The sequence below is a fragment of the Muscardinus avellanarius genome (genome assembly GCF_963383645.1).
Source record: "Muscardinus avellanarius genome assembly, chromosome: 17".
Lineage (NCBI taxonomy): Eukaryota > Metazoa > Chordata > Mammalia > Rodentia > Gliridae > Muscardinus > Muscardinus avellanarius.
The window spans coordinates 54,728,670-54,752,066 of NC_137803.1; the positions used below are offsets into that span (position 1 = coordinate 54,728,670).

At 44.5% G+C, this 23,397-nt stretch overlaps 1 protein-coding gene across 1 annotated transcript in view; it reads left to right on the top strand.

The window, feature by feature from the left end:
* The window catches only part of LPIN2 (lipin 2), a gene marked incomplete at both ends in the record, with an annotated part of 66,674 nt that overhangs the window by 11,750 nt on the left and 31,527 nt on the right, over positions 1-23,397 (top strand). The window contains 2 exons of the mRNA XM_080714309.1: positions 15,853-16,053; positions 20,431-20,526. Of these exons, the coding sequence (XP_080570435.1) occupies positions 15,853-16,053; positions 20,431-20,526 (297 nt within the window). The remainder of the gene's footprint in view (positions 1-15,852; positions 16,054-20,430; positions 20,527-23,397) is intronic.

Genomic DNA, 23,397 nt, shown 5'->3' on the forward strand with positions numbered 1-23,397 from the left:
GCCTCAGCTGGCTTCCCCGGCACTACCGGGCTGCTCAGGGTGCTTCAGAGTGATCTGCATGGACGTCACTGGGCGTGGTGGGCACGCTTGCAAATCCAGTACTTGGGAGGCTGAGATAGGAGGATTGTAGGTTCACAGCCAGCCTCAGCTACTTAGCGAGGCCCTCTACAACTTAGTGAGACACTGTTTAAAAATAAAGAATAAAATATAGGACTGGGAGTATAGCTCAGAGGTAAAATGCCCCTGGGTTCAATCTCTAGTACCACAAAATAAATCAGTTAAAAAAAAAACACAGTAGAGTGTCTGTCTTAATTGTCACCTATATAGACTAGATAGATGCAGGTTTTTCTTCGTGAGAGCTTTATTGGCATCTGGAATAAAATGTTTTGTTGTTGTTGTTTGTTGTTTTTTGTTTTGTTTTTTGTTTTTGAGATACTGGGGATGGAACCCAGGGGCATTCTGCCTCCTAGCTACACCCCCAGCCCTATTTTTTAGTCTTTTTTTTATTTTGAAACCGTCTCACTGAGTTACAAATGACCTCGCTAAAAGCACTGGCTTCTGAGTGAGAATTGCTTAAGGGTTTGGGGTTGACCTCCACTATTGATTTTTTGTGTCTTTATTTTTTATTTTTGGTCTTCATTATTTACCTCTTGAATTTTGCTACCTCATTCAGTGAGACAAATAACAACACTGTGTTTGCTGGGTCTTCCATGCTTTACTCATTGATTAGCACATTTATGTATCCACGTCCATTCAGGGCTGGATGTCCAGGCTCAGTGCTTTCCTAGCATGTGTGACACCCTAGCACTATAAAAACAAACAAAAACTTCAAGATTCTGATTGCTAGGCCCTGTGCCCCAGCTTTGGAAAGACAGTGAAACATGTGCCACTTCTCCCTTGCTAGAAGTCTGGAGGTGGCCAAGCACACTGGCGCAGGGAGAGTGCGAGCTGAGGTAGGGAGAACAGGGTGCCGCGGTGCCGGCCCCTTGGCACCCTCTGCTTTACTTGTGCTCGCTTGCTGAGCCCCGCACCCTCCTCCAGCTGTCTCCTGATTTTCTTTTCCATTGTTCTCTTTGGACACACAATTTGTTATGGACATATTCTTCCCATTTCATCCATTTTTTTCTCTCCGACCTACACTTGCATTCCTATTTTTTATTCTTTATTTTGAAACAGGGTCTCACTGAGTTGCAAAGGGCCTAAGTAGCTGAGGCTGTCTGTGAACCCAGATCCTCCTGTCTCAGCCTCCCAAAGGCTGGGATTACAAGCGTGCGCCACCACGCCTGGCTTCCCAGCCCATTTTTCATTCTTTGTTTTTGAAACAGGGTCTCACTGAGTTGCAGAGGGCCTCACTAAGTAGCTGAGGCTGTCTGCAAACGTGGATCCTCCTGAATCCTGGGATTACAAGCGTGCATCACCACACCCAGTTTCCCATCCCTGTTTTTCTCTTTTCATTTTCTTTTTTAAGATGTGGAGAGGGCAGAGGCTGCTTTGGTCTCCGTTTTTCTAGCTGGTGGGGTTTCTGCTTCCCAACTCAGGTGGCTCAGTCCCACCAGTGTCTGGCTGCTGTGGCCTTCCACACACAGTTCAGGAGGGTCTTTAGGCCTGGTTCAGGCATCTACCCTGTCAGCCTGTTCATGCCAAGGCCTGGGACCCATGTTACAGACATAGCTACTAGGGGCTCATCCATCTTTTGAGGGGGCTCTCTTCAAGATTTGAAATCATTTAATCTAAGGAGTTCTGTATTTTTACTTTCTAATCTAGCCAACATATCATATATGTTAGTTTAAACTCCCAAATGGGAATGTCAAGTCACAAAATTCCCCCTTATTTATGTACTGTGAAGGCTGGTGTTGAATAGCACGGGGTTATAATCATGGGAAGAGAGACTCCTAGGAAAGCAGTCTTCACAGACCATAATTTTGAGCATTTGACTGAATCGCTGCCAGTCCTAGAATCCAAGTCTCATAAAATTAGCAGGTCAGCTCCATGAAAATGTCTAAAATGTAAGGTCTGTGAAGTTCGTATCGTGTGTTGACATAGGGCGACTTAGAGGAAAGGGTATGTACTTGAGCCCATAGCAACTTGATTTTCAGGACAGTGTTGACTGGCACCGAGAGCGCTCTTGGAGGCGCCTGCAGGTGGTTCCTAAACACGTTCATCAGAGTCAAGAGTAGCCGGTTCATAAGGCCCGCTCCCAGCTCTCCACGCAGTGAGTCCGGCCTGCGGCCAGGAACCTGTTTTTAATCACCAAAACTGGATTGTATTCAGGTAGTGCAAGGACCACTCTGAGAAACATTGGCCTGCACTGTAGTCCTTGCCACTTTTCTTCACTTAGCAGGAAAAAAAGAAGCGAGAGGGAGACGTAAAAAGTTCCCTGACCATGCCCTCAACAGTGGATGTGACGGGGCTGCACTTGTTTAGGAAGGCAGAGCTCATCATCCTCAGGAGACTCCTAGAACTCCACGCCCCCAACACCTCATCCTGGCTAACGCTCATTCTCCCGGGAAGGAGGCCTCTGCGACCCAGACAGCTCACAAAGATTTCCAAAACTGCTGCCCTGTATTTCTTCTCTGAGAAATAGAACAGCGCTCTAGGCTTGAAGCCTTCTCAGAGTCAGTTTTATGACAGACTGATTTAAGAAATAGCAAAAAGTAGTTGGGCCTGGTGGTGCATGCCTGTAATCCCAGCATCTGGGAGGCTGAGAACTGAGGCCAGACTCAGCAACTTAGTGAGACTCTCAGTAGGTTAGCAAGACTCAGCAACTTGGCAAGACCCTGTTTCAGAATACAAAAACAACAAAACACAGGTGTGAGAGTGTAGCTCAAAGGTAGACCACCCCTTGATTCAATTCACAGTACCAAGAAATAAAATAAGAGCAAAAGTAACAAGCTCTTGGTTTTACATGAAACTATTACTTCCCTAACCTGATTTACCCTCATAATTAGCTTCTAGATTTAGCCAGGTGTGATAGAGCACCCCTTGGGATGCTGAAACAAGAAAACTGTGGATTCATGGCCAGCCTCAGCAATTTAGCAAGACCCTCCACAACTTATTGAGACCCTGTTTCAAAATAAAAACATCAAATATGGCTGGCATTCTAGGTGAGAGGTAGAATTCCCCTGTATTCAAATCTCTAATACCCCCTCCAGTTACTAAGCTTTAAAAATTTTTTAAGGAGCTGGGTGTGGTGGCGCACACTTGTAATCCCCGCGCTTAGGAGGCAGAGACAGGAGGATCGCGCAGGTTTGAAGCCAGCCGCGCGCGCTGGCTTAGGAGACCCTGCTTCCAAATTTTTTAAAAAATGTAAAAATAGGTCTGGGAGTGTAGCCCAGAGGTAGAAGGGCTTCCAGGAATCCCAGTACCACCAGAAGAAAAAAAAATCTTTTTTAAGGAGCTGAATGTGGTGGGTGCACAACTGTAATTCTAGTACTTGTGAGGCTGATACAGGAAGATCCCAGATTTGAAAGCAGCCCTAGCAGTGTAGTGAGAATCAGCAACCTAGCAAGACCCTGTTTCAAAACAAAAAATAAAAAGGACTTAGGGGTAGCTTGGAGATAGAATGCTCCTTGTCTCAGTCCCTAGTAACACACACACACACACACACAAACACACACACACACAGAAATTTCCTTTTTAAAAAACTGATCAGGGTGATTTTCATGTACACAAAATTTTGAATTTCTATAGTAAGTAATATTAAATTCAATCTTGATAGGAATTCCCTACCAAATCTTCGCTCCCCTTTTTGGTATTGGGGGCTGAACCCAGGGCCATTCTACCTCTTTGATACACCCATAGCTACACGTGAGTTGCAGAGGACCTCACTAAGGAGCGGAGGCTGACTTTGAACTTGTGATCCTCTTGTCTCAGTTTCTCAGACACTGGGATTGCAGGCGTGCACCCCCATGCCTAGCTTAGATCTCCCCTTTTCATGCCCTTACATCTAAAGCTGGTTCATTTAATCATTCAACAGCATTTACTGAGTAAGCTCTGTGCCAGATGTGTGTTTTTATTTTATTTATTTATTTATTTATTTATTTATTTATTTATTTTGGTGGTACTGGGGTTCCTGGAAACCCTCTACCTCCAGGCTACCCTCCCAGACCCATTTGTTAATATTTTTTATTTGGAAACAGGGTCTCTTAAGCCAGTGAGGCTGGCTTCGCACTGGCTTCGAACCTGCGTGATCCTCTTGTCTCTGCCTCCCAAGCAGGGGGATTACAAGCGTGCACCACCAGCCCGGCGCTGTGTGTGTTTTTAAAATACTTTTATTGGTGCGTCATAGAGTCACATCATAATGTACTTGGTAGTGCTGGTGACACGCATGCTCACAGCACCTGGCGGCTCCCACGGCTCCCACCCGGTCTCCCTCTTCCCATACAGGGCATTCTCACGGATGTGTATTATGGCAGTGGACGTGCTTCCTTCTTTGAGCCCTCCCCTAGACCACATCCCTGGCTCCAGGGAAGGGTCTCCATTCGCGTCTGCCCGGTGTCCTGATTGCGCCCTACCTGTGCATAGAGAGCACACGGCCCTCACTGTGACCGGCTAGCCTCGCCTAGCATGGTGTTCTCCAGGTCCATCCACTTCCCTGCAAATGGCATTATTTTGTTCTTGATTACTGAATAGAACTCCATTGTGTGGATATCCCACAATTTTGTAATCTGTTCATCTTTGATGGACACCGAGGCTGGTTCCATAATTTGGCTTTTGTGAATTGTGCTGCTATGAACATGGGTGTGCATATATCACTATGATTTTCTGATTTCAGTCCCTTTGGAAGGACACTCAGGAGTGGTAAAGCTGGATCATATGGTGGATCCATTCCCAGTTTTGTGAGGAATCACACTGATACTCATAATGGCTGCACTAATTTGCACTCCCACCAGCAGTGTAGAAGAGTTCCTCTTTCCCCACATCCTTGCCTGAATTTATTGTTGTTTGACTTTTTAATGACTGCCATTCTGATTGGGGTTAGATGGAATCTCAGTGTAGTTTGATTTGCATCTCCCTGATTGCTAATGATGTTGAACATTTTTTCATATATTTATTGACTATTTGTATCTCTTCTTTTGTGAAGAATTTTTTCTAGAGCTGATTAACAAATTCAGCAAAGTAGTGGGATATAAAATCAATCTAAAGAAAATCAGTAGCTTTTCTGTATGCCAACCATGAATCCACTGAGAAAGAAATCCAGAAAATAATTTTATTCACAATAACCTTAAAAACAATAAAGTGCCTATGAATTAAATGACACCAAGGAAGTAAAAAGACCTCTACAAAATTATAAAACATTGAAGATCTTAGAAGATGAAAAGATCTCCCATGTTCTTGGGTAGGCAGAATAAATATTATCAAAATGGCCATTCTACCAAAAGTTGTCTACAGAGTCAATGCAATCCCTATCAAAATATCAATATCATTCTTCACAGTCCTTGAAAAATCAGTCATAAATTTTATATGGAGAAACAGCAGACCCAGAATAGCCAAAGCAATTCTCAGCAATAAGAACTAATGTAGGAGGCATCACAATTCCTGACTTCAGATTATACTACAGAGCTATAGAAATAAAACAGCATAAACCGGGCGTAGTGGTGCACGCTTGTAATCCCAGCATTCGGGAGGCTGAGACTGGAGGATTGCAGTTCGCAGACATCCTCAGCTACTTAGTGAGACCCTCTGCAACTCAGTGAGACCCTATTTCAAAATAAAGAATAAAAAATAGGTGTAGCTTGGAAGTCAAATGCCCCTGGGTTCAACCCTCAGACCCTAAATAAATAAATAAATAAATAAATACCCCATACTATTGGCACAAAAATAGACATATAGACTAATGGAACAGAATAGAAGATACAGAAACAAATCTACACATTTATAGACAATTTATTTTCAACAAAGATGCCAAATACATGCATTGGAGAAAAGACAGCCTTTTTGACAAATACTGGGAATCTTTACCTCTCACCCTGCACAGCAGTCAACTTGAGATGGATCCAAAGATCTGGAAATTAGACCAGAGACTTCGAAGTTACCAGAGGAGGACTTAGGTCCAATACTCCAGTATACAGACACAGGTAGAAACTTCCTCAAAGAAGTAGACCCCTAAAATGCAGGAAATTAATAAATGGGATGGCGTTAAATTAAAAAGCTCTGCTCATCAAAGGAAACTATCAAGAGTCTAAAGAGAATGAGAGATCTTTGCCACATGTCTGATAGAGGACTAATGTCTAGAATCCACAGCACTTAAAAGTCTCAACACTAAAAAAAATTAATAAATCAAGAAATGAGCAGCTGAACTAAATGCTAGATGTGTTTCTGTCTAGAAATTTTTTTTTTTTTTTTGGGTGGTACTGGCGGTGGAACCCAGAGGCTTTTCTATCTCTAGGCTGTACTCCCAGACCTATTTTATACTTTATTTGGAAACAGGGTCTCACTTAAATGGCTGAGGCTGGCTTCGAACCTGTGCGATCCTCCTGTGTCAGCCTCCCAAGCGCTAGGATTACAAGCGTGCGCCACCACGCCCAGCTTAGATGTGTTTCAGACTGTCTGGAAACCTTAACCTCTGCTTCCTTCCCCTTAGTATTGGCCCTCAGCCGGCATCAAGTCTTGCTGGTCCTCAGTTCCTGGGAGCCTCTGCCTTTGGGTTGTGCGGCTCCTGCTTCAGTGTGCCGTGGTGGCTTCTGGCGGGCTCTGCCTTGGCCTCCAGCTTCCCTTCTGGTGACTGGATCGTCCCCATGGCTGGGGCCACAGGCCTGTGCCGGGCCCCCTTTGCCTTGGACAGCTTTGCTCCCGCTGCTCTGCCTGCCTAGCGCTCTGCCTGATAAGTCCCTCAAACATATTTTTCCCTGGAGCAAATAATTTTTGCTTCCTGTGAAGCCTTCCTGTGAAGCCTTCCTTTTACTCCCCAAGTACACTGTTTTCTTTCCCTTCTCTGCTCTTGCTGAAAGTCACCAAAATTGGGGTCCTGGGGGTGTGGCTCAGTGGTGACCACCTTCTAACATGCACTGGGTTCAATCCTTTGTACAGACAGAACTGTATGGTAGTAGCAATTGTGTCCAGGCATTATGTAAATTAAGATAGTGTTCATATATTTTTTTCTTGTGAACCAAGGCCCTCTATGAATGAAGGAAGGCAGACTTTTATTACCTCTGGATCATAAGGACTTGGTATGTTACCTGGCCTGAAGGAGGTGTTCAATATTCTTTTTACATCTTGTTTTTGTGTGTGTATGTTGTACTGGGGGTGGAACCCGGGGCCTTTTTTTTTTTTTTTTTTTATCTCTGGGCTACACTACCAGACCTATTTTATACTTTATTTGGAAACAGGGTCTCACTAAATTGAGGGCCTCACTAAGTAGCCAAGGCTGGCTTCAAACCTGTGCGATCCTCCTGTCTCAGCCTCCCATGTGTTGGAATCCCAACACATGGGAGCCACCACATCTGGCGAGGTGTTGGATATGAAATTAAATCTTATTAGAAACAGGCTAGAATAGTGCACATTTTGATAACTTGATTTTAAAAGTTGATTACAAGCTGGGCGTGGTGGTGCACACTTGCAACCCCTGCGCTTGGGAGGCGGAGACAGGAGGATTGCACAGGTTCGAAGCCAGCCGCGTGGCGCTGGCTTAAGAGACCCTGTTTCCAAATAAAGAAGTATAAAAATGGGTCTGGGAGTGTATCCCAGAGGTAGAAGGGTTTCCAGAAACCCCAGTACCACCAAAACAAAAAAAAAAAAAAAAAAAAAAAAATCGATTACAGCCGGGGGTGGTGGTTCACACTTGTAATCCCAGTATTCGGGAGGCTGAGAAAGGAGGATAGTGGTTCGGGGACAGCCTCAGCTACTTAATGAGACCTTCTGCAACTTAGTGAGACCCTGTTTCAAAATAAAGAATAAAAAATAGGGCAGGGGGTGTAGCTTGGAGGTCAAATGCCTCTGGGTTCCATCCATCTCCAGACCTGCAAAAGAAAAATAAATAAAATAAAATGATTACATTTTTCTTAAAGGAATTACACGGGTTTTTGTTTTGTTTCTACTAGGGATTGAACCCACGGGCATGCTACCTCCAAGCTATAACCCCTAGTCCTGTTTTATTTTTTGTTTAAAAATAAGGTCATGCTGGGCTGTTGAGAGTCCATTACATTGCTGAAGCTGTCCTTGATCCTGTGATCCTCTCTCAAGTACTGGGATTACAGGCATGTTCCACTATGCCCAGCTTATCTTGTTGTTCTTTTTTTTTTTTTAATATGATTGTTTCTAAATTAAACCTGCATGGGTGTTACATTGAAGGACCTTTCCTGGTTAAAGCCTCTTACAGACTTCCTTTTTCATTGTGACAAAAAGTCTGGAGAACTTAGTGTATTCAGGAAGTTTGCTGGGAGACACTGGGTTTTAGTTCACAGATTCCAACACGGGGAATAAATGGTCCGAGATGGGAGGGAGGCCATGTTTCGTTAGCCACCCTGCTGCCCAGACAGAAAGAGACCTGCTATTTTTTCGAGACATTTGGGGCTTCTGCTCAGCTGGGGGCCTGGAAGAAGGAGGTGTAGATTGTGCAGCTACCAGCATTTCTTATAAACTGTCTCAGCTTCCAAGAGACCAGGTAACCTTAATGGACATCTATTTTGTGGAGGCACAGTGGAGGGTCTTGTAATTTAAAAGGCAGTTTATAAAATATAAACTAAAATAAAAATCTTTAACTTAAAAAATAATAAAAACTAAAGGTCATTGGTGTTCTGCTATGATGGGGAAAAAAGTAAAGAAAAAAAAACCTGGTCTAAAGTGAGGCGGTTACTTGAGAGCAGCTCCTCAGGAGGCTGGGGGCCTTCGTCAGGCCCGCCTCTGTTCGCAGCACAGTCAGTACACACGCATAGACCGCTCACAGGCTGCGCCTTGCATACGTTTTCACTCCTCTGCTAGTTGCACTGGAATGCGCCTTCCTTCCTTATGACCCTGGTGGCTTCTGCTGTGCACACTGAACATCTAGACTCCTGGCAGCCCTCAGAAGTGGACAAGCCCTGGGGGGCCTTCCCCTTCCTGGCCGGGGAGAAGCTTCTGCAGGGGCTGCGGTGCCCACCGCTCCCTTTCACGATCAGCCACCTCTGTGTTCCCTGGGATCCTTGGGGGAAAACTGGGGATTTAGTACAAGTTGAGTCCAGGCCTCAAGGACACCAGATACTCCTGAGAGCATGCTTAAGCACTGGGGACATAGGGGTGGGGAAATTTGGGTCCCTGAGTTGAGGAGGAACAGGTTCTAGTAAAAAGTAATGGAAAATAAACACCTCTTGTCTCAGTCTGAAACACAAAATATGCCTATCATTCACCCTTGCATAATCCACGTTCTCTTTTTGAAAAGCAAATGCATGTTTGATATAGTTCTTGAAAAATATTAAGTCCTCATCAAATGTAGAATGTAATCGTGGACACCCTGAGGTTTGGTTCATGAGCATCAGGCTCAAGTTGGAATGTGTACCTGAGCAACAGTGCCCTCCCAGAGCATCTGGGAGTGTGTCTGTCTGTCTCTCTTTGATTCAGTTTTCTTTATTGAAGCACTGTAGTCATACATCTTAACGAGGCACAAGATGGTAGAGGTGTACAGGCTCAACCACGCAGCCCTTCCCCACCGCCCACCCCATTTCCTCCCCTCCTTCCTTGGGAGTCTCTTCTCTCTGAGCACATTCCTCACATGAGTGAGCAGAAGTTAAAATGGAGTGGCAAATTCTTTGATTAAAGCTGTTTTAATCTCCGTCTACAAGCCTGGCTGCACGCCATGTTCCCAGGAAGTCGGTGTGGCCCTGTGGGAGGGTTGGTAGTAAGTGCTACCTCGGTCGTGGCAGGGAGAAAGGGAGAGCGTGCGCGGTCTCTCTCCGTGTGTACAGTACTAGTCGGCCCTGGGGGAGGGGTCTTCTGTCATGGCCTCGTCCATGCCACCTGGGGCATCCTCCAGATATCATTACCTTGCAGCTTACGGGTCGGCTTCTACGTATGGATTTGGGTGGGGACATAACAGTACTTAGCCTTCCTGAGCTTCAACTTAAATGTCTTTAAAAATAGAAATAACGTCTACCTGGAAGCTGCTTCTAGCATGATAACGCAAATACAAGCGTAAGAACTTGGGACTTAGTAAGCCTCAGACACTTGCTGCTGTTTCGCGGCTACTGTGATTATTAACATCAGATTTCAGAGAGATGCTAGAGATGCTTTGATACTCAATAAATGACTGGATGGGGTGAGCCCTCCGTTCCAAAAGTCAGCAAATGCATTTTTACATTCTTCTGTGTGCTCGGGACTGGGCGGCCGCCCCGCGAGCCTCCTGCACTTGCACGTGCTGTCTGTGGGCACCGCACGGCAGCCGCCTCTCACTGACCATGTGCCCCGTCTTTGCTTTTGCCCTCTATCTTTCTGTGTGATTTCCTTCTTTCTATACTCCTTTCCCTTGGTCTCTGACACTGTATTCTTTCTTTCCTTCCTTTTTTATTTCCTTTCTTTCTCTTTTTTTTTCTTTCTTTTTTTTTCTTTCTTTCTTTTTTTTTCTTTCTTTTTTTGCATGACTGGACTTTGATCCCAGGGATATTCTACCACTGAGCTACACCCCTGGCCCTATCTTTTATTCTTTATTTTGAAACAGGGTTTCAGGTTGTGGAGGGCCTCATAAGTAGCTGAGGGTGGCTACGAACCTTCAATCCTCCTGTCTCAGCCTCTCAAGTACTGGGTGATACTATATTTGTGTGTGTGTGTGTGTGTGTGTGTGTGTGTGTGTGTGTGTGTAGTACTGGGGATGGAACTCAGGGGCATTCTGCCTACAAGTGACACCCCAGCCCTATTTTTTAGTCTTTATTTTGAAACAGGGTCTTGCTGAATTGCAAAGGGCTTCACTAAGTAGCTGAGACTGTCCAATAACCATGATCCTCCGGTCTCAGCCTCCCAAATGCTGGGATTACAAGCGTGCACCACCATCCCAGCTGACACTATATTCTTGATATCATTTTCCCTTCTCTCCCATTTTTCATCATTAAAATAGCTTACAGTTAATGTTTGTTATATGTTAAGCTCTTTAATTCAAAATCTAGTGTCAAGCTGAACAGGGTGGCGTACCCTCCCAGTACTTGGGAGGCTGAGATGGGAGGATCATAGGTTCACAGCCAGCCTCAGCAACTTAGGCCCTCCCCAACTTAGTGAGACTCTGTTACTAAATAAAAAATAAAATAGGGCTGGGTGTTTAGCTCAGAGATACAATGCCCTGGGGTTCAAGCCAAGTAACACACACACACACACACAACACAAATCTAGTGTCAGCTGGGTGTAGTAGTAGACACCTACAACCCCAGCGCATGGGGGGGGCTGAGACTAGAGAATTGCAGGTTCAAGGTCAGCCTCAGCAACTAAGCAAGACATGTTTCAAAATAAGAAATAGCTCGGTGGTGGAATTCACTCCCCTATAACAAACAAAAAGTGTCTCCGTGGGGTGCTCCCGGATGTGTGGGTGGTGCGTGCTTTCTGCTCCTGGTTCAGAGTTTGGCTTCACCAGGCATCGTGCTGGTATCAGAGACCTGGCTTCCTTCTTGGCCTTGATTGTGGCTGGTGCTAGATTCTGCTTAAAGAAGAGGCAGTTTCACCTGCTCCCTCCTAGGAACCACGAGGAAGACTGTCTCCAGCTTGAGCAGGGGCAGGGACGCTTCTCCTGGTGGCTGCCCTTCTCCTGGTGGCTGCCCCGTCCCAGGTTGTGGTCCGTGCTGAAGCACTGCTCCCTTTGCTTCTCGTTTCCCCGTCTTCATGATGTAAATGGAATAGTTTCTTAGCTGCCTAGAGAAAACCGGCTATCTGAAGCCTGTATTTTTCTACATTTAGCAACAGTCATTTACACAATAGATCTTTACACATAGCAGCACGTCCCTTAACCATGGTGATTAAATTATCTTGAATAGGTGTAGTTACACTTAATTATAGATTTTATGTTGTAGTTGATATAAGCTTGTTACGCATTTATATAAGACCGTTGTTTATGCTGAATATAGAAGCTCAAAAATTATAATTTTTCGGTTTCTTTTAAGGAAAGGCCTGTATAGTGTGTGTACTGTAACTTCATTTTAACCTTGTCACCATGAGGCAGATGATAATATATTGACTCCAGCTGGGCTTGATGGCTCATGCTGTAATTGGGAGGCTGAGACAGGAGGATGGAAGTTTTGAGGAGTTAAGATTCTCAGCAACCTAGCGAGGTCCTGTTTCAAAATGAAAAGTTCTGGGTGCGTAGCGTGTGCCACCAAGAAAAAAAAAAAAGTAGGCTCCTTTATGCTGTGTGGCGTTGTGGCAGAAGCACGTCGTGAGCACATGTTACTCACAGAAAGCGAATCTTCTGTCTGTTCCAGATTGATATTACCTGGAGTAAGCGCACAAGAGGGACTGATTACTTCAGGTTAAATTTTATTTCACTTCAGTTTTTGGAGACACTTTGACATATAGAGATTATATACTGTGATTTCAGAGCCAAGAAAAAATAGCAACAATGACCAAAAAAATGTATTCCCTTTACCTCTCATTTATTTACAGTGCTCTTATGAAGCAAAATTTAGTAAAATATTCACATAGCAAATCAGTACATTAGAATAGATGCACAGGCCAGGCATGGTGGCACACACTTGTAATCCCTGCGCTTGGGAGGTGGAGACAGGAGGATTGCGCAGGTTCGAAGCCAGCCATACTGGCTTAAGAGACCCTGTTTCCAAATAAAAAATATAAAAATAGGTCTGGGAGCGTAGCCAGGAGGTAGAAGGACTTCCAGGAATCCCAGTATCACACACACACACACACACACACACACAAAGAATAGATATACAGCATCACTAGCCATTAGGGAAATGCAAATTAAAGCCACCCTCACTACGTACCTGTCATCATAGCTAAGGTAGACAGCAGGGACAGCACTGTATTATGGTGAGGACGCCGGACACTGGTGTGAAATGCATAACAATTCTAGAAAGCTGTTTGGCAGCATTCTAAAAAAAACAACAACAAAATTAAGCAATCTCACTCTCTGGACACTCATCCTGATAAGATGAGGACTGACTTGCCTGCAAAAATCTTCTTGTGAGTGCGTATAGCTTTATTTCTAATAGCTAGAAACTGGAAACAGCTTAACTGTTCCTCAGTATGTGAATGAGTAAAGTTCATCTGTACCATGGAATACTATTCAGGCAATAAAAAGGAACGGACTGTTGATAACACACAGCAACCTGGATGCATCTCCAGAGAAATATGCTGAGGAGAAAAAGATAACCCCCAAAGGGACTACGTGTATGATTCCATAGAGATAGCCAATTTAAAATGACAAAAATTTTAGAATCTGACAGGTTAGTGGTCTCCAGGGGCCACGAGGAGAGAGCGCGAGAGGGAAGAGTTGTGGCTGTGCCCGGGTGGCCGGGCGGGTCCTTAGGCGCCGGCCGGCTCTGAGCTCGGGAGTCGGCCATATTCTGACTGAGGTTGCTCTAGCGCCTCCCAGGTGGGTGGCGCTGGTCCCGCACGCACTGGCGTGAGGAGCGCGGTGGTCTCCAGCAGGCTGTGCCGTGTGCTTCTGTCCGCACCTGGTTCAGCCTCACTCTGGTGTATAATACCGTGCACCAGTAGAAGTAGAGTAACAAAGAAATAGCTGTGGATCCACAATGAATACGAGAGGTTAATATTTAAAATGCAGTGAGATGGCTGGCGTGGTGGCCCACGCGTGTGATCGCAGCTTCCCAAGAACCTCAGGCAGAGCCGGGCGTGGTGGGCACGCTTGTCATCCCAGCATTCGGGAGGCTGAGACCTGGAGGATCGCGGTTCGCGGACAGCCTCAGCTACTTAGTGAGGCCTCTGCAACTCAGTGAAACCCGATTTCAAAATAAAGAATAAAAATAGGGCAGGGGGTGTAGCTCGGAGGTCGAATGCCCCTGGGTTCCATCCCCAGACCCGCAAAAAAAAAAAAAAAAGAAAAAAAGAAGCTCAGGCAGGAGGATCACAGGCTCGAAGCAGCCTGGACAGCTTAGTGAGGTCTTGTCTCAAAACAAGTCAACAGAGCTGGAGGCATAGGTAGGTACCTCTCCCTGGGTTCAGTCCCTCGTACCACAAAATATAGAGAGATATATTTCTAGCAAGGTGTTATTAAATGGACATTTAATATTCTAACAAAATGCCATTCCTTCCCCACACATTTCTATTTTTTGGTCTCATTTATTAGTTCATTTGATCATTTCTTCATTTAAGAAATAATTGCTAGGCACAATGGCTCACATCTGCAATCCCATTACTTGGGAGGCTGAGACAGGAGGATTGTTTTAGCAGTTTAGCAAGAACCTTATCAACTTAGCGAGATTCTGTGTCAAAATAATAATAAAAATATTAAAGGCTAGAGATGTGACTCGGGTAGAATGCCCCGACTCAGTCCAAGAAAGCAGGTAACTGCTGAGTATTTAATGTACGCCTAAGCTGGTGGCGCCATCAAGGCAAAGTCAAAAAACCAAAGTGACTCACAGCTATAACCATTTTATAATTGTGACATAAAGGTGCCACCTCGTTTAACTGTATGATAAGTAAATACTGCTCAAGGCACCTTCATTGTAGGCGCATTACAGGGCTTTGTAGGGCAGCGTCGTGGCTGTGCCCCGTGGCATGCAGCTGCTGGGCCTGGACCGCACACCTCTGTTTCGGCGAGAGACCACAGAGCGGGGTGGCCGCCTGCGCCCCGCTCCCAGCGCACGGCGTGCGGCAGGTGGACGGGCATTCTTCTCCCAGTTCCACTGTGGCTCACCCGGCAACACAGAATGTGCCGCCTGGAGCGCTGCCAGCGTGGAACTCTGCGCTCACGGCCGCCGCAGAGCTGGCTTCGAGGGCAGCGGTGCTGTGTTTAGCTAGAACCTCGTGTGTCCGTCCTGTGGGTCAGGAAGCGTTGGCTCTGAAGGAGCTGGAGCGCCGGAAGGTCCCTGTCTACATCACGTCGCTTCTCCGGAGACTGACTTCCCTAGATTGTACGCCAGCCTACCTTTGGGGTGCCTGTCTGACGGACGGACAGTGGTGGTGTGTCCAGCTGCAGGCGCTGAGGTGTGACGACCTTCAGACTCACGGGTCTGTTTCGTTGGGGTCTTGTGGAAGAAGTGGGCTGAGGCAAGGGGATGGGGCAGCTGCAGCTCCCCTCTTTTGACCTTTCTGGGAGACTGCAGACTTCTGGTGATCTTGATTTGAGTATAGTGAATTGAGATTGAAGAGCCAGATTAAAACACTTCTGTGAACATGAAAATAATGTCCCAGTGAGCTGTGTTGAAGTAGCGAAGGAGTTTTTCCCTAGACGGAGTGTTACCGACAGGTTAGACCCGGGCTAGCTCACCAGTCTGTGTGCGTTTCAACAGTAATATTGTACAGTACAGAAGCCGACTCTCGTGACTACCTTGTCTCTGGTGAAGACGATGTCTGGTTTCTCGGGGAGGGGAGATCCTCTTCTGCTTTTTCTCCTGCTTGGCTGTCGTGCCCAGAGTGGCTGCAGTGGCCCCAGCGTCCGGCAGTCTTGGAGGACAGTGGTGGGGGTCGGTCCTTGGGGAGTCTGCAGGTCCCGGACCTAGATGGAAGCCGGCGCACTCGTGCTGTTGGGGCGGAAGGGGAGCCCCCGCAGCCCCTCAGACGGAGAGGTGGGGCTGCCTGGGACTGCCCATCCGGAAGCGTGGGCACGGTGGCCGCAGGAGATGGACAGGTCCCAAGTCAGCCGGCTGATGATATAAAGTCTGCTATTCCAATAGCAGTGAAGTTTCAGTTGCCACTGTTACTTGTTGTTGATGTTGTCATTGGACCCATAGATTCGATCTTGACAGCTACATTTTTTCCTTACAGTCTCAAACCATGAATTATGTGGGCCAGCTGGCGGGGCAGGTGCTCGTCACCGTGAAGGAGCTCTACAAGGGCATCAACCAAGCCACGCTGTCGGGCTGCATCGACGTCGTGGTGGTGAAGCAGCAGGACGGCACCTATCAGTGTTCGCCTTTCCACGTGCGGTTTGGGAAGCTGGGAGTCCTGAGGTCCAAGGAGAAAGTGGTGAGTGGGCGCGCCAGCGAGTGAGTCCTCGGGCTGGGCCCCGCCACCCCTAAACATGCATGTTGGTGAAGACAGTGGATAGGAAGTCAGTCGGTAGTACTGCTTCTAAACTGAGAAAGCCCTGTTACAGGAAATCTCTCCAGGGGAAAAGGAAACTGACAGTTATTATGATAACCCCCATGTTGAAACTCAGAAGAGCAAGACAGAGAAAGCAGAGTTTACAAACAAGGATGCCAGGTATATTTAGAAAAGGAAAAGCTGCCTTTGCCCAGGATGGCACTTTATAATATTTAGGATGATACCTTTGTATTAATAGTAAATGGAAAAGACTGATGCAAACAAGCCTATATTTCTTTAAAGGAAATTAAGGCCACGTTTTCGTTTGTTTGGACAAACTGTAAAGTCTTACTCGTGTCTAAATTCACTTGTGAACTCACAGGCCTTGGCTCGTTGACGTTTGTTTTCATTCAGAAGGAAGGTGTTGGTCGGCTGGTGTATTGAACATCCTTTTCCCTGGGGCTGTGGGGCAGTGGGGAGGCTGTTGGAATAGCCAAGGACGATCAAGCTAAAAACTTGAGTTAGTGACAAAACCGTAGGTACATGGGAGGATTTGCCTTTCTTCCCTTGTCTCACAGGCTCTACCTAAATAATGTGGGAAGGGTCTGTTCAGATTTTAAAGCACCAGGACACATTTTCTGGCACAGATCTAAAAGTACGTGTATTTCCCCCTATTTATTACACTTATGTTATTTTGAGAATGAAAGAAAATAGACTTCACAAAACTAGGTGGTTTTTTCTTTTTTCTTTGTCCTCCTGGAAAAAACTCTCATTTCTAGGTATTATAAAATCAGCAGAGCTGGGTATGGTGGGGCTCACTTGTAATCCCAGTACTTGGGAGGCTGAGACAGGAGGATCTGGGTTCGCGGACGGCCTCAGCTACTTAGTGGGACCCTGTTTTAAAATAAAGAATAAAAAATCAAGCTGGGGATATAGCTCAGCAGTAGATTGCCCCTGGTTTCACTCCCCAGCACCACAAATAAATAAATAAATAAATAGGCAGATTTGCATGGTCTGGCCTCTGCTCAGAGTCCCCTTTAGAAAGCAAAAGCAAAGCTGGACGTGGTGGCGCATGCTTGTCATCCCTGCGCTTGGGAGGCTGAGACATAGGATCACACAGGTTCACAGCCAGCCTCAGCTACTTAGTGAGACCCTGTTTCCTAAGTATAAAATGGGTCTGGGAGTGCAGGCCGGAGGTAGAAAAGCCCCTGGGTGCCACCCCCAGTACCACCAAAAATAAATAAGCAAATAGATAGATGGATGGATGGATAGATAGATAGATAGATAGATAGATAGATAGCAAAAGCAGCTGGGTGTGGAGACGCTCACTTGCAATCTCAGTACATGGGAGGCGGAGACAGGAGGATGGGGTTCTTAGCCAGCCTGAGCTGCTTCGTGAGGCCCTCTGCAACTTAATGAGACCCTGTTTCAAAATAAAGGATGAGATAAGGCTGGGGGTGTAGCTTGGAGGTAGAATGCCCCGGCATTCCATCCCCAGTACTGCAAAAGGAAGGAAGGAAGGAAGGAGAAAAGGAAAGAGAGAAAAGAAAAGGCAAAACCAGCTGCAGTTTACTTCGGTGACTTAGAAATTCCCCACGGTAAAGCAGTGCTGTTCAGCCACAGTCTAGCCCTGGAGTTTTTCTCTCTTTCTTTCTTGTACTAATTAGTCCTGCGTTCATACTGAATTTGGAAGGGTGATCAGCAGCAAACCATTTGTGCTTTACAATTTCCCGTTAACTGTACAAGGTCTCTCCTAACCTCGGACTGGTTTTGGTTTTGCTTCATTTTTGTGGTACTGGAGATTGAACTTAGGGCATTCTACTTCTGAGCTACACCCCCGGTTCTATTTTATTTATTTTTGAAACAGTCTCATTAAGTTGCAGAGGGTCTCACTAAGTAGCTGAGGCTGGCCACAAACCTGCAGTCCTCCTGTCTCAGCCTCCCAAGTACTGGGATTACAAGCGTGTGCCACCACACCTGGCTATATCTATTTTTTGAAAAGACCAAAGTCCATTAAAAAAAATCGAAAGAGTAAAATAAGTAGTCATACTGAGTAATGTCATATGTGAAACCTAAAAGTAGTATTAGTTTGAATTTTTTTTTATTAAGGATAAAGTAACTTTAAGTATTTCATTTATATTGTTTAGCTTTGTATACAAATCAGGAAGAAGTGGTTAAATACTTTCTAGGAAGGTCTAACTTCTAGTTGAATAAATTTTATTAAATATTTACGTTATCCTGAGACACTTAAAATTTAGGATTATGGAGTAAAACTTAGTTTTTCCCTGCCTCCTTGCTTATAATAGCCTATAATCGCCTATGAGGGAAATGTATCTTTTTAATTTAATAAGCTTTTTCCTGTGATGGTAGATGACCTGCTAGCTTTCAGTTGCTTCAGAAATCTGTAGATGCATAAGCAACTTCTACTAGGCTGAAGTTTCTTTGCATTAAATATTTGCAGTGAAAAAAAAACATTAAGAAGGCTGACTGGAAAAAGGTTTGCCTTGTGGAAAATGACTTATGTGGTCATTTCTTTTTAAAAGCAAAAGAAAATTTTGTATAAAATAATCACTTTAGAGCCGTGTTCTAAAGTGATTGCTCTAAAGTGATTAGAGTGGTGGCGCACGTTTGTAATCCCCGCGCTTGGGAGGCTGAGACAAGAGGATCGCACAGGTTCGGAACCAGCCTCAGCCACTTAGTGAGACCGTTTCCAAATTAAAAAAAAAAAAAAAAGGTCTGGGAGTATAGCCTGGAGGTAGAAAGCCTCTGGGTTCCACCCCCAGTACCACCAAAAATAAATAAATTAATTAATTAATTAATCACCTTATTAACATTTCTTAGATAGAATTTTGTTTATAATATTTTATAGGATTTTACGTTCTATAATGATTGTCCATTTTCCTACTTCCTTTCATAATATCCTCTTTTAGATTTACTTTATAATTCACACTCAATAAACTACACATATTTAAAGAATACAGTTTTATAAGTTTTAACATATATTTGTGCCCAGGAAGCCATCACTACAGTCAACATAAGAAACATTGTATTGTCCTATCTCCTAGCCTCTTCCAGTCTGTGACAGTTCCATAGTCTTTATTTATTTATTTATTTATTTATTTATTTATTTTAGTTTTTATGATATGGGATTTATTAACTCATTTAGTTAATTTTAGACTTTCTTTTTTCTCTTACTGGGAAATAATATTGTTCTGATTGTCTACAACATTTCTACTTATTTGCTCAGTTTTATAAAACATGTAGTTTCAAAATTGCTAACCTCTACATCTCTATGATTAAGAAAACCCTGTTTGTTTGTTTGTTTGTTTGTTTTGTTTGTTTTTGCGGGTTTGGGGATGGAACCCAGGGGCATTTGACCTCCAAGCTACACCCCCTGCCCTATTTTTTATTATTTATTTTGAAACTGGGTCTCACTAAGTTGCAAAGGGCCTCATAAGTAGCTGAGGCTGTCTGCGAACTGATCCTCCTGTCTCAGCCTCCCGAATGCTGGGATGACAAGCGTGCGCCACCACACCCGGCTAGAAAAACCTGTTTAGTACTGTAAAGTGTTCCTAGTTCACTATGAGTAAGTAGTCTTCACACACTCCCGCCCATCTGGAGACATTTGTAACGCGTGGTCAGCTGGTTGCACGCGGAGCCTCGGCGGCCCCAGACCATGACTCCTGCCGCCAGCTGTCAGAGCTGATTTCCACTTTCATTTCCAACCTCGTCAGTTTTTGTTTCTTCGCTGCACTTTTATCTTTGCCATCTTCCTGTTTCTGTTGTCCATTTTTGTAAAATGTAGCGTGGGTTTATCACTAGCAGATGAGGAGGCCACTTAATTACCAGGACCTGCTCTTGCTCGGCGGCTGGTCACTGGCCACCTCTGAAGAAGGGTGCGGACCGCTCCCTGTCCTGACGGCACCCGCACTTTGCATTGTGGTCCGTGGACAGGGCAGGGAACTTGCTCACAGCTCACGTCTGCTGGGGTCACTGACACCTCGGTGTGCTGGACTCTGAGACAAAGCCTGCCTGTGCTAGAACTTGGAAAGGGCACAAACATTTTTTGACAGTATTTGTGCCATCTTAAACTATTTTGGAAGTTGGACAGTTGAATTTCCTATATGTTGAAAACTGTAGGTGGTGAGACTTTTTTTCAACCCGTTATTCCTCAGATTTCGGATGTGAAGCAGGTGGCAGGGTTTCAGCAGCACCGTAGTTCTGGGAAACTCAGTACTGTTTGGCTTGAGGACCCAGAACTTGGGCCTGATTTCAGCTTGAGTGGAAGGCCTTGCTCACTCACACTTGTCTCCCCCTCAGATCGATATCGAAATCAATGGCAGTGCAGTGGATCTTCACATGAAGCTGGGCGACAACGGAGAAGCGTTCTTTGTGGAGGAGACCGCGGAGGAGTATGTAAGTTCTCAAGGGTCGTATCCCTGCCACATGTCCCAGTCAGAAATAAGTGGTCAGCAGTTCTTATAGATGTATATAAATAATTGCTGCTGCTTAGACAAGCTTCGTTTTATGTTGATCTAAGCTATCAAAACAAGAACTGGAGGGATGAGAAACCGTTGTCCACTCAAACTTGCAGGTCCAGAGAGCATGCAGAACAAGTTTCACTTGTCTTTGTATGTGGGAAGGCACATATTTTTCTGACGTTCGTGAACTTTCTTCCTTAATATCTCTTACAGTTTATACCTTGGCTTGAACTTGTTCAGTTTTGCCTAAATAATCAGACATATCTCTTCAGGCTATATGTGAATGTTTATACATAAGTGACCTTTAAACCTGGAAAATATGATTGCCATTGGGGTTAGGAACATTATATCCCTAACCTTGAGTAGCCACATGAGTTAATTATGATCTTAAGAGGTTTAAATTAGCAGGGCGTGGTGATGCATACTTGTAATCCCAGTACTTGGGAGGCTGACACAGGAGGCTTTCCGCAACTCAGTGAGACTGTGTTTCAAAATAAAGAAAAAAATTAGAGCTCGAGGTATAGCTTGGAGGTAGAATGTTTCTGGGTTCCATCCCTAGTATTAAAAAAAAGAGAGAGAGAGAAAGATTTAAATTAATTGCCCTTTGTCCTTTTACGAATGCTTACATGTTTATTTTAGCTAGAAAGCATAATTTGTCTAACTACCCCCCCCAGCCAGGTATATGCCAGTGTGAACAGGGGTAAAATATTCTTGATACATTTAATGTGGATCTTCTGTTTAAAATCTGGAGAAGGCTGCTGAGTGTGGTGGCAAATGCCTGTAATCGCAGTACTAGGGACACTGAGACAGGAGGATTGCAGGTTTGAGGCTAGCCTCAACAGCTTAATGAAGCCCTGTTTCAAAATAAAAAATTTAGAAAGGTCTGGAGGAGTAGCATGGATGTAGAATGCTCCTAGGTTCAATAACCAAGTACCATGAAAAGAAAGAAGAGAAAACTATAGAAGCCATCATGATATCGCTCCATGAAGAATAAGATCTCAAATAGAACAAATGATAAGCTTCAAGTTACTAAGGATGCAGGAAATCAAGGAGAAAAATACCACCCAAAAAAAAAAAAAAAAAAAAAAAACAGCAGCAGCCAGGCATAGTGGCTCACTCTTGTAATCCCACTACTTGGGAGGCCGAGACAGGAGGATTGCACAGGTTATAAGCCAGCCTCAGCTACTTAGTGAAGTTCTCAGCAACTTAGTGAGATCCTGTTTCCAATAAAATATTAAAAAATAGGTCTGGGAGTGTAGCCTGGAGGTAGAAAGCCCCTGAGTTTCATCCCCAGTACCACCAAAAAACAAAAAAAGAAAGAAAGAAAAATGAGATTTTATCATTTTTTAGTTTAGAGAAAAGCTAAAGATGTAGACACCAGTAAGTAAAGCAGCATCGAAACAGTGTGTCTTGTGAAGAGGAGGCTTTCCAGACCCTTGTGTTTCTAGTGTCTTACTTGTTTTTATATTACCTTGTTTGCAATTATTTGACCTAAGCAAAATTTTCTTTCATCAGAGACAGAGGCAGAAAGCAGAATAAAGCATTATTAATCACAGTTGTCAAAAAACTAAAACTTTTTCTTTGTGGTACTGGGGATGGAAACCAGGGGCATTCTACCTCCAAGCCACATCCCTAGCCCTATTTCTTATCCTTTTTATTTTGAAACAGGATCTCACTGAGTTGCAAAGGGCCTCACTAAGTGGCTGAGACTATCTGTGAACCCGGATCCTCCTGTCTCAGCCTCCCGAATGCTGGGATTACAAGTGTGCTCCACCACGCCCGGCTTGACTAACACATTCTTATGTGCTTCTTAAAATCATGTATGATCCACATTACTGATTGTCACTGCATAGGTACAGGGAGCGAGGAGCCTGGTTACTTAGAGTTCATTACCTAGCTTCAAATGCTGTTCTCACTACTCCGTTATAAACTATGCTTAGCAAGGTTGACTTAGTGAATGTCAATTTTACCCTTTTTCCTATTCCATATGTAAGCTAACTGGCCAGGTTTTCTGTAGTATGTTATTCTAAAACAAAAAATCTAATTCAGCCAACAAATACTGGAATTACTACTCTGTGCTACATACTAAGAATAAAATGTAGCCCCCGCTCTCTAGGAGTTTGTAATTTAGAGGAAAATAAAAATTACCCAAAACCCATCTGGTTGCCATTTACTTATTTAGTTTTTGTTTCCCTCAAATTTTCTCATTTAACTGTATATCATCAACATCTCTTTCAAATCAGTAGTTCTAATTCTCTTTTCCTTTTCTTTTGTGATACTGAGGGTAGAACCCAGGGGCTTTTCTACCTCTGAGTTATACTCCCAGACCTATTTTATACTTTATTTGGAAACAGGGTCTTAGTTGCTGAGAGCCTCACTAAGTAGCTGAGACTTGCTTTTTTTTTTCTTTTTCTTTTTTTAATTGGTGCATTGTAGTCATATATCAATCACATTGGAGTACAAGACTTGAGAGGATATACAAGCACACATCATCCAATTAGCCCTCATCCAGCCCCCATCCCATTCCCTCCCCCTTCCTAGATCCCTTGCGTGTTTGGTGATTAACTTTGATACATTTGTTTATGTGCCTCCTGCGTTTTAAAGAGGCTCCGTCCTCCACTATTCCATACCCTCTGATTGGTCACCTTAGTTGCTTCACTATAGGGCCCTTTCTATAGCTTGACCTCTTCCTGTTGCCCCTTTCCTCCTAGTTTTTGCTTATTAGGGGAAGCATCTGATTTATATTTTCTGCGATATTTCTCTGTGCATGCCGCGTTGCAAGTACTGATCCCACTCTTGACGGCCC